General features: G+C 45.8%; 1 protein-coding gene across 6 annotated transcripts in view; it reads right to left on the minus strand.

Moving 5' to 3' along the window:
• Positions 1-4,061: 4,061 nt before the first annotated feature.
• The window catches only part of LOC108752554 (protein Tob1-like), a 74,148-nt gene continuing 66,349 nt past the window's right edge, over positions 4,062-11,860 (minus strand). For all 6 annotated transcript variants that reach the window (XM_018493424.1, XM_018493427.1, XM_018493429.1 and 3 more), the window contains 2 exons: positions 6,987-7,962; positions 4,062-6,029 (listed from right to left, as the gene is read on the minus strand). In XM_018493424.1, the coding sequence (XP_018348926.1) occupies positions 5,273-6,029; positions 6,987-7,717 (1,488 nt within the window). In that variant the 5' untranslated portion in view covers positions 7,718-7,962 and the 3' untranslated portion in view covers positions 4,062-5,272. The remainder of the gene's footprint in view (positions 6,030-6,986; positions 7,963-11,860) is intronic.

The following is an 11,860-nucleotide window of genomic DNA, read 5'->3' on the forward strand; positions in this document are numbered from 1 at the left end:
CGATTTTTTTAAAATCATTCATAAACATTTTGATTTTTTTAAATCAATCATAGTTTAATATCTTTTTGGGACTTTAAAATAGCGATCAAGTTGAATTTGATGATGAAGTTATTGAAACGAATTAAGTAAATTATTAACCCTCTAGAAGCGCCATTGTCTTGTCATTAAAAAAATTCTTTTATTAAAATGTGTCTTACGAAGATCTTCTGATATATATATGTGTGTGTGTGTGTGTGTGTGTGTGTGTGTGTGTGTGTGTGTGTGTGTGTGTGTGTGTGTGTGTGTGTGTGTATCATAGCCTTGTTGACAGTTAGAAGTTTTTTAACGTGTTTAATGCTACATACATTTGCATTTTCAGTTTTTAAGGATGTATATCTTAACTCAAAAGTTGACATATATCCTTAAAAAATTATCTTTTTTTGCTTGTCTTAATGCTTATGTAAAATCGCGTTATTTAACTGCGATAAGGAAGTATTACGAATTAAATCAAATTTTTTATATATGCTAATCAAATTTTAATAAATATTCATGCAAGCTATTTGAATCCATTTACCCATTTAAAAGTCGTTTATCTAAAACTGCAGCAAAATATCGTAATTGCACTACATAAACCATTAAAAGTAAAATAATTTTATTTTTCGTTTTATTTTTTGTAGTCGTTTTTAGGACGAATTTACGATAAAATTTTTTGATTGATATTGGCATTTTTGGCTGATACTTTTAACTGATATTGTACAGTCAAAACATCCTTAAGTGTAAGCTAATATCTATAGATTGTAGATCCCGAATTCCATTTTAAAATAAATGTTAACACAAATATGCAATATTCGCTCCTAGAGGATTAAATGGAGATATTTGCGACTACAAATGATGACGAGAAAATTGTAGAAACACAAATTGTGTGAGCAAATGTTTACACGCACTGAGGCACTGTACTGTAGTTCGATTTTTCTAGCGGCATCCCTTCCGTTCTTTCGGTCTACTACCTTCTTCGTATCATTTTCTCTTTAACAATAGCAGGTACTAGCATAGCTACCACAGTCGTACGTATCGTTATAATAGTTACAATTAAGTTTAGATATTACTAAAGGGTTCTGTTCTTCATCAGCTTCTTCTCAACGTCTACTTTAGTAGTTAGTTCCACGGTTAAAACTTGTTTCGCACCCCCTCGACCCGTCCGGAGACCATTATCCCGTCGACCAAACCCCCGAGTGTTCGAGCCGACGCAACTTGACTAAATTTCCAGCTACAATTTCTCTTTGGACCGAGATATCGTATAAAAAACTCTTTTTCCTCTTTACCCCCCTGAAATGCACGACTAACGAGATCGAAAGTTTCGGCGCACAAGTAAGATGCAAGTTCGTTATTTACAATATTTATTTTTAGGTATGATCCCAGATTTAAAGCGGATCACAGAAATCGCGAGCTCGCTTCATCCTCGCACCGAATCCTTCGATTCGGACGCGATCAGGGAAGGTTCGTCCAGCGTCGATCCACTTCGACACAGCCCCAGAGCCGAGTGCGAGGATAGTTTACAAAAAGGCCTATACAAAAGTCCGTAAGAAAGAACGACTAAACATACATACTTGGAAATTACGCGCCAGACATTTACACGGCTATATATTGACGCGCTACGAGGAAGTCGTAGAAATGAGTGTCTAAGGATAGGACGCGCGGACGCGGTTGATCGGCAAAGCGGATCGACGCCGGTGTGGTCTCCGGATTGTCCTCGGGTCTGTATCCTTGCATTTTGTCCCGACGGCCACAGGAATAACACTTTTGAATACTTTTAGCACCTAGTGCATGCGCGGCCCGCGGCTCGCTGCACCTCCGCCGCCGTTACTGTTACGTGTAAGCGGCTCCGCACAATAAAAGGAACTGTCTCTGTTCCACAATACACGATTCCTGACAGGCTGAAATTCTTATTCTCTATTCTCCGTTCCCTGTTCCTTTTATTTTGCGGAGTCCCTAATACTCGTCGGCGAGGCTCGACCGCCACGTTCAATTTGCGGAGATCAAATACAGCTTTCTATCGATAAAACGAAAGATAATATAAAAGTTAATTTAAAATATAGTGAAATTTTCACTAGTATAAAATTTCGTACAAACATTACTCCCGAGGATTGACGCGATTATTATCTCGGAACTTACGAGTCATATTATCGAATTAATTTAAGTACAGGAAGCCGGAACAATATTCGCGCGTAGCTAACATTCAGAGACTAATCAGAACGATCTTAAGGCTGCGATACAGATGGAATATACGGAGCGTGCTCATTTTAAAACGCGACTCACAATCATCTTCTTTTGTAGGCGATTTTTGAGAAAGGAAGACAGTTCTGACTGACGAAAGTGGAATTTTCGTTGTAAAGCGTTATCTCGATAATCATTTGCTTTATAGTACAAGTTTATAGTGGCGTAGCTTGCGTTTTATGATGGACACCCTACAGTTTAGGTCGATCGTGCCGACTAAAGTTAAATCGTAAAAGCAAGTCTCTTAGAAAACTATTAAAGTATATATTCGTTTGAAACTCCGGAAGATAAGGTAGCTGCGTAAAAATTTAATTCTTCTTCTAATCACGTTGTTTTAATCATTGAAATTAAGGTTGATTTTTGCAACCGGACGAGTCGCCTCGCCGACAAGGACAATAACGCGCGGCCTTTTAATTACATAATCACCTAATTAACCTCGTGAACGCTAAGCGACGACGTTGCTCCCCCGGAACTGTCCCGCCCGCCGTTCATCCTGCTTCTGATTGACTCTCATTATCTTTGTACTAGTCTCTTTTTCTCAACATCGTGAAGCTCTGCGGACGATTCTGCTTGATTGGAAAAAAAAAAAAAAGAGGATACTAAGGGATTGATTATACGCTACAAATCATCGTTAAGTCCCTAATTATTCTAATCAGCGTTCTCACATTCAACGTAATCTATCTTAATTAATCGACGAAGATCTTATCGACTGGTTAGACTTGTACTTGTTTATAAATGATTCGCGAGCGGCGCCTGCGGCAATCGGAAAATAATTAGAAAGAATTTCCGGGTTCAAAGTTTAAACGCATAGCGGCGAGGAAGCGCATTGCCGAGGTTTAACGATTCGAAGAGGTTCCCCCGACAGCTCGGAGGGTCATCGACTCCGGATGTCAAATCGAAAGGCAATATCTCGAAAGGAAATCGATTCCCGATGGTTTTTCTGCAGCGGACGGGCGGGCGGGGACCAAGTTGCAGGTACAGCCGAGCAAATATCGGGGGGCCTGCTGTGCAACGAGGCCACTTACGTTCTTCGCGAACACACCGGCTGGCTCTTTTTCTATCTCGTCTTCTACTTCTCCTCTTCCTTTCCTTGCACATCACTCGCTGCACTCTCTCTCTCTCTCTCCCTTTCTCACTTTCTCTCTCTCTCTCTCTCTCTCTCACTCTCTCGCTCTCGCTCTCTTTTTCTCCTACATTCTACTGCATTTATTATAAAAATAAAATGTAAAATCGTACCGAGGACGAGTTTTCCGAACGGTATAAAACTGCGAGCTCGTTTCTCTTTTTCTCTACATTATCACTATACTCGCGGGAAGGATCGATCCTTCGTTCCTTGATCGCATTGTTCTTTCTCATTTTATTTATTCATCTCGTGTGAATGAACGGGCCGTCTTCCGTAGATTCTCCGATTTTACCTTCCACCTCTCGATTCGACGTGTAAAAGTCCTCCGTGCAAGGAAGAGCTACTCGCGATCCGATTTTCAGCTCGTTTAAAGAGCTTCGTACTTTATTTAGTGCCTGAATAGCTTTCCGCGTCGTCTGTAATGTGACTGTAATATCTGGCTGCGAAACGAAACGAAGCGACGCGACGCCGCGCGTCGCCTCGCGTCGGTGCTCGATCGATGGAGAAAAAAAGTTTAGAAGACACCTTACCTTATCGATCTTTCGTCGGTCCACGGATTTTTCAACATCGACGGCTCGCTCGACACGAGCTGGGGGACAAGTGTGTAGTTCCTACCGTTTCGCGAGAACCCGGTGAAGAGTGAGTGCATCTTGAATATAATACATAGGCTCTACAGAGATATATATTCATTATTTAATTCTCCGACTATATACCAGTGAAAAAATAAATTATTACACGTTGGTAATATCTGTGTGGGTCAGTGTCGCGTATATATGGTTTTCCTCTTTTTCTTTTTTTTTTTTGTTTCGTTAATACATACGTGTGTGTGTCATCTCGTGCATGGATGATGCTCGCATGTTATGTATGTGAAAGGTCTACGTGTACCCGCGTGGATTCGTATTGTATGTTATACGGGATGTATATACGGGAAGATCGGTATAATATGTATATGTGTGTGTGTGTGTGTGTGTGTGTGTGTGTGTGTTATTCTTATAATGTGTCGAGTGTATCTTTACTGTCCTAGATGCGCGCTCGACGCGTCGTTCGAATGTCCGCCGGTGCGCTACATGCATGCCGTATACCTTTGAGCGCGTTTATGTGTGTTGTGTATGTATGCGTGTATTGTAGGTAGCCACACGATGGCTTCCGTCTCGAACGAGCGTCTCGCGCCATCGCCAATCGAGTCCTTATCGGGTTTTAACACATATACACGCTCTCGTTAGCCGTTAGCCGCTTCCTTCCGTCTCCTCTCTTCTCTCCACCGTGCCTAAAACCGTTTCCGCACGCACACGTTATATCGCAATCAGACGTACCTCAGACGCATCATCTCCACACGCATACACATCTCTTCCTTCCTTTCTCTCTTTCTTTCTATTCCCGTTTTCCGTCGCGCCTTCTTTCCTCATTCTCGATCGCTTTCGTCGTCGGTGCTGATCGTTCGGCGGCTGTCTCTCTCTTTCTTTCTCTGCTCATTCTCTATCTCTCCTCCGTTCAGCGACAATCAATAATGTATCAATAATGTATGTACAGAATACCTCGGACACTTGTTGGATTAGGAAAGATCGAACGAAAGAGCGTTCTGAGAAGCGTTCTGAATAGGAATTCGCGGGAGAGAACAAGTCGGTATCGTGAATACCATTAACCAGTGTATTCTGATTAAGGGAGGAGAGATAGAGTGGTACTGACTCGGCGACTGTGACGGACGGTCCGTCATCTTTAAGAAGCCGGACAATTCTGGACAACGTCTCGACGACGGAGTCTCGGAGGCGACGGAGGCCTCCTTCTCTCCTTTTTGTTCGTCACCGGACCAGCGGCACCGAAAACGAAAACGCTGTTACCGCCGCCACGGGGCGTGGCGGCGGTTTTGTCGACGATCTCATGTGCACGCGCGAGGTATTAGTTGGCCACGAGCAAGTGCTGATATTGGCTGGCCGGATAGGGTGCGACCGAGCCGAGGCCGAAGTTGTTGAGGCCCTCGACCAGGGCACTCTTGTCCTGCTGCTGCGCCGCGGCGGTCGCGCCACCGTTGACGTTGCCGTTGGTTGTCGCCGAGCCGATTGGACCGAGATTACCGGCGCCGGCGCTACCGGCGCCCTGAGTACCGGCTCCGGCGCCGTTGGTGCCGTTTACAGCGCCGCCGGTACCGGCGCCAGCGCCGTTCATGCCGCCGCCGTAGAACTGATGGCCAGCCAGGGTGGTCGGGTCGAGGTACGACGATGGGAATTTCGTGCCGGCGTAGAGATCGGCCGGCAGGTAGCCACCGTGGCTCGCCGACGAGTCGAAGATGTTGCGATGGGGGAACTGCGCGTGGTACGCCGCCGCGGCCGCGGCTGGGCCATGTTGGAAGAAGTACGCACTCGGGTCCGTATGTTGCTGTCCAGCGCCGGCGACTATGCTACCGGGCGATAGGCTACGACTGCGCGGCGAGCTCTGGGAGACCGGCAATCCTGCACCAACCGCGGTCGCCTGTTGCTGCTGCTGTTGCTGCTGCTGTTGCTGCTGCTGCTGCTGCTGCTGCTGCTGCTGCTGCTGCTGCTGCTGCTGCTGCGACTGATGCTGCTGTTGCTGCTGCTGATGATGGTGGTGATGGTGAATCTGCTGCTGCATCGCTGCGCGCTGCTTTATATAGTTCGAGAACTCAGTGGGTGACATCCTGAAACCGAGCGGTACCGTGCGGTTCATCAATGGATCTGTGTATGCACGGATGTGTGCGTGGATCCGGGAGTGGTAGAGTTCGTCTCGCGGCCTGGTTAGTACGCGCGTTTTGTTCTGCTTTTGTGTGTGTTTCGTAAATGGAATAACGCGCGCGCGCGCGCGCGCTATAATTAAATTCTATCTCGAAAATGTACGATCTTCTACGATAGATCGCACGTTTCGTTACTCTCTAATTTCAAGCATGCTTAGCTATTTCTACGATTATCTGGTTGCGAAGCGATCAACTATCCATCTAATGGCGATCCCACTGTTCAATTTGTTTTTTTATACCGCGGGAACTGTAACGTTAATTTCTAGTGATAAATACGTAATGATATACCTGGGAAAATTGCAAGCAGCATTCCACGAATATATTATACACGTACAGATTGTGTTATCTACTTAGGAAACTCGAGAGGTGTAATGTCGAAAGACGTTAATAATCAGATTAAAAGCAATTACTTTTTTCTAACATTTTTCAATAAATTGTGTAATTTGTAATTACAATGAAACTCATGTATCGTTGTTCCTTCAATGTAACACTCCTCGAGTAGCAACAAAATTCAACTGCCTACTCTACCAATTTTTATCGCAATAATAATATCATTCAGGAAAGAAATAATGATTTTTATTATAAAATCTTCGTCACAAAAACTCAAGATAATCATCATGTAATTGGGGAAAATTAAGGTTTATTTATATTCGTGATAAAAATTTTTCCGATCGATATCAAAACTACTCCGTCATGATAAACATGAAATAAATAAATGTTATTTCTACGGTGGGAAGGTAAAAGAAAAGTTGAGACAAGCGGTCGTTACTTTAAAGTTTCATCCTTTTAAGTTTTAAGCCAGAAATTGAATTCTATTTGACTAATCCAAAGCGGGGGGAGACATCAAACGACGAATGTACCAACCTGTTGGCGCGTTTGCTGCTAGTTTTGAGCTTAGTGCTGCCGAACTTGGTCTGGGCGAAGGTAGCGGTGGTAAAGGTGAGCGGGGCGGTGGTACGCGGGATGAAGGCCGGTACGGGGCTGGGCGAGCCCTTGAAGGAGCTGGTGATGGGCGTGGGTGAGGGCGCAGACGAGGAACCGGATCCGTGGCCGTTCTGCTGGTTGTTGGACGAGCCGTTGCTGGCGTTGCTGCCGAGGGAGCTCGAAAACGGCGAGGTTGATTTCGGACTGAGGCTGAGACCGCTCAAGGACGTGCTTACAGCTTCGATCGGCCTGAAGCACTGCGCCTCGGGATTGAAGGTCTTGGTGACCTCGCGATCGGCCGAGGTCTCGTCGTGCGGATCGCCGGTCTCCGAGTAGAGAATCTTCACGGCGTTCAGCTCGCCGATACGGTAGCTCACCTCACCAGGATCAACCCAGACGGCGAGCTCGGCTGGCAGATTCTCCAGGATATCCTGGATCGGCACACCGCTCTCTTTCGCGGCGCGCTCCAGCACCGGGTCGACCGGATCACCGGTCTTGAGGCACCTGAACGCCGAGCCCTTGAACGGCTTCTCCGGATACCAGTGGCCTTTGAACTTGTCCTTGAGCGCCTTCTCGAGCTCTTCGCCGAAGATGTTGACTCGTCTACGCGGCAGTTTATTGTAGAGATACGATATCACGAAGTTAAGCGCCACCTGCACCTCGATGTGCATCTTGGCCTTCGGTGGGAGAATCTTTGGGCTGTTGTCGTCGCACGTAGCGGCCGCGCCGGGATAACACCGAGGACGTCCGCACGATCGGCCGTCTTGCCACGGGCGGGGGATTGTTCTGGATGGTGGTACACGCCTGGCTAACGAAACTTCCGGATACTGCCGACGCTCCACGACTCGGCGGTCGATTTTTCAGTGCGCGCAGACTACCCCGTCTTGTGAGTCACAAATCGTGAGTGTCCGAAGATCTGTAACATCCACAAATAGGAAGACTATATCAGAAATGTACCGTGTATTGGCCGTTTATCTTCGAGGCTGCGTTCAGAAATTTCCAAGGTGCATTTTATCCTTATCGTTCCTCAAATGTTAAAAGATAAAGCAATGGATGCATCCAGATAAAATTTCTGAATACAGGATTCTTCAAGAGTCTTCTTTACTTCTAACTGTAGGTTAAAATTACTTTGATAAAAATTTAAGATATACATATATCTGCACTCTCTCGTAGACATTCCTATCGCAGCGACAAATTCCATGCAATTTCGATTCAATCGCAAACGCACTTCGAAACGTCTATTCTATTCCTGCGAATCTTAATTACGGCCCTCTCCGATTCGCGAATCAATGGCAAAGTTTGTCGAATGCCGAATGGGAATATTATCGCGTGGAGCAGCGCTTGCTCGTACGCATTATCGGAGACCGACAATAGGTCGTGCCCCTCTCCTTCTCTCTCGAGGTGTATGCAAAGATCGAGATGCTCGTTGTTCCTAGCGGAGATACCATTGAGAGAAGTGCGAAATCGCGTCGTAGGCACTCGCTCGCCTATATCCTGCAAAAAGGGCTCGCCTTGGCCGGCTCTTGGTCGACAAACGTTATCGGTTCCTTTCATGAGTGAGGCTCATTGAAATGGAACGCGGCTTCCGGTTACTCGCTCCGCTGTTTCTCGACCTCGCACGCTCGGGGAACCGAAAGACAGAGCCGACCGAATCGTTCCTTTTCCGCCATTTTCCTCACACCGAGAAATGTCCATAAAGGATAATGCCTCTAAAGACTCGTGATTATCGGCAAAAGGCCGGCTACGAGAATTACTCTCATTGGCTACGTTCAGCAAAGAAAATTCATCAATGAGCGCTCAGTGACTCTTTAACTTCTTACTTAATTTTAAACAAAAATCCCTCATTAATTATATTGGTTCTTGCTTTTAATTCTTTACTCGATCTAAGTGTAGGTATTACGCAGCTAACGAGAGTGTAGTTTAACGAAGAACCTTTACTGAGTCCTTTTATTATCGTACGTAACTCAATCCATCTCATGTGTGTGGATTCAATCGTTTAAAATTACATGCGTATTCACGTGGGGATATTACAGATTCGTATTGTAAATGAGAAATGGAATAATAACGGAAAATATTTATCTGTGTTGCGCTATGTTAAAAAAACGACCCAGTTAAAGAGCACCTGCATAAAGATCGAAGAACTCTCATATAATTGCAATTAATTAAAACTCGACTCTAAAGTTGATTCGTTACACGAATCTGCTTTGTCGAGCTCGCCCTCGTTTTCTTACGATCCGACTTACAGAGATTAGCAAATACACAACGTTCACGTAGAGACCATCAAGTTTTATACATCCATTTTATCTTTATTTTCGCCACCGTTGACGATACCGAATCAAGCTTTCGCAATTCCGTTATTCTTTTACGTTCCGTCACGCTCCTTTATATTCGAGGCTGTTTATGCGCCGTTTCGCCGAGTGTTCGTCGCGTAAATTATGCACGCAGAGAAAACGACGCGCGCGTCATACGGCGCTGGTCGTATAAAAATGCCCACGTCCGCAAACAGTCTTGTGACGCAAACGAAGGAGAAGAAAACGGGATGAGAGGTGATAAAAGGGATTGCTCTTAGAAGCGACGAGAGATTGCGCAGACGACTATCCCGCCATTCGCGAGCCGCCGCCGCAATTGCGGAAGTCGCTCTTTCTCTGAATGGCACCGAGAGCGAAAGGTGTTCTTTCCTCGATGTCTCTCATCCCCTTACTTTTCTCTCTCTCTCTCTCTCTCTCTCTCTCTCTCTCTTCATTCTTTCCTCGTAAATAGAGATTCTCCGGCGTCTATCAAGAGCTCCTTCACGAGCGCCTGGTATATCCGGCGACCTCGAGCTGAGAATCTCGGAACTCGATTGCCCGTCTTCTTTTGGCTTCTATCCTCCAACCCTTTACGACGACGACATCGCGAGGGAAAATGGAGCTCCGAGATAGGGTGGAAGAGAAAGAGGAGGAGAAAGACGAAAAAAGTTTTCACGACTTTCGGGCCGGTGACCTTCCAAAGATGCGAAAGTCGATTGAGACGTGATACTTGCTTTTACCGACTTCTTTCTCCTTTTACACGGATCTTAATTCTTAAAGCATATCATTGTACGTAATATAATACATTTCCCGATTATTATTCATTTTCGGAAGAATTTAATTATACGAAATTTAACAAACGTTAGACATTTTTTTCCCCTGGAGATAAGTTACAGCCAATTACTTAAGCGCACAGTACTTATCATGCGTGAAATACTAAAAGATACTTTCAATATTTTACCAGCCTGAGATAAGTCAAATATAATTATTTAATGGAAAATATGACTTACGTTTAGTAGTGTATAAACGTTACAGGGATGGAGGTAATTTGCGTTTTTACGCGCAACGGCGCATGAATCGCAATGAGATATTTCGACGGGGCAAGATAACGGAAATGGGTTTTTCCAACTTTCTTATCGAGAAACATTTCGTTGCACTGGTGGCCCCGCGGCCACGTTTCTCGCGGGCGGTTTTACTCGGCGCATCTGCATCGTGTACCCGCATTTTTTCTCCCCCCCGACCTCTTCCTGTACTCGGTAGCAAGTTTCCACCGGCGGGCTCTCGACCAGAGGCGGCGGATATGTAGGTTAAAGTTAGCGGCGGTCTCCATTTCCAGCGGTAGTGCATTACGGCGAGACGAGGGGGTGGTTGTAGGTATTGATCCCGCGGCAGGGTTGCCGGAAGGTTCTCAGGTTAAAAATACACGGCCTTGCGGCTACCGTGTCTGACCAACTGCCTCGCGAAGTGCCCGCTAATTTCCGCTACTTTGATTTTCCCGCGATACTTATCGACCCGCAATACTTATCCGAGGTTTGTCGAATTTTTGTGTGCAAAAGGAAAAAAATCGCGCCATCACTCCCTCTTTCTATCTCAACTACCTCTGAGAGATGTACCTCTTATCTCTTTTAGCAAATTGTATTTTAAACAGAAATAAAAATAGGACGGATCCAATTTTACGAAATTCCCATCGCTGCGGTTATGCTAATTTTATTATCGTCCGTGTAATTATTCATGAGACGGTGAAATCGATTTGTGGCAGGTGTCAAAGGGATTTTTCTCAGCCGGTCTCTCTCTTTCCCGCTCTCATGGGGGGAGTGCGCAGTCGAGCACCGGGGGTGCCGGCGCCCTTTGTATTCACGCCGGACTGAATGGAGGTCGCGTGGCAGAAGAGGTGCCCCGGGTATGTGGGCCGGAGATAAAGCGTCCTTCGGCGAACGAAGTCAATGGAGCGCGGGGGGAGGGGGGGGGGGTTTCCCCGGTACAGCCGGGAATGATCCTCGATATTCTCGACGTGTGCGCGACGCGGTGGGACAACGCTGACACGCAATCGTGCCGAGAGACAAAGAAGCGGCGTACTCCAGCTAATTATCCCGCTACTCGCTCGCAATGCGAGCGGCTGTTTGATCGCGGTTGGACGCCGCGATCGATGTACATACTCGAGCGAGATACCCACGCGACACGTGAAACGTGACGTATGAAATGTATCGTATACGCGACAAAGACGACACGAACAAGGTGATACCCTACGTCACATCTCTCTACCTGTCTCGACGTTAAGACGTGACAGAATAACAACTGTTCGTCATACATAGAATAACAACTGCTGCTTAAACGTAGGATGCAATCGAACGAAAAGACACTATAGTCTATGATCGAGCGAGGAACTGAACTTTAATTTAAATAGAAGAAAGAAAGTAAATAATACCTTCAGAAATGCTTCTTTAATGCTGAATGATTCCGTCAAATATTTTTACATGTGAATTACAGTAAGTCAAGTAAGAGCGTGGTCGAGTTCATGTTATTAGC

Source organism: Trachymyrmex septentrionalis, unplaced genomic scaffold (genome assembly GCF_001594115.1).
Source record: "Trachymyrmex septentrionalis isolate Tsep2-gDNA-1 unplaced genomic scaffold, Tsep1.0 scaffold60, whole genome shotgun sequence".
Lineage (NCBI taxonomy): Eukaryota > Metazoa > Arthropoda > Insecta > Hymenoptera > Formicidae > Trachymyrmex > Trachymyrmex septentrionalis.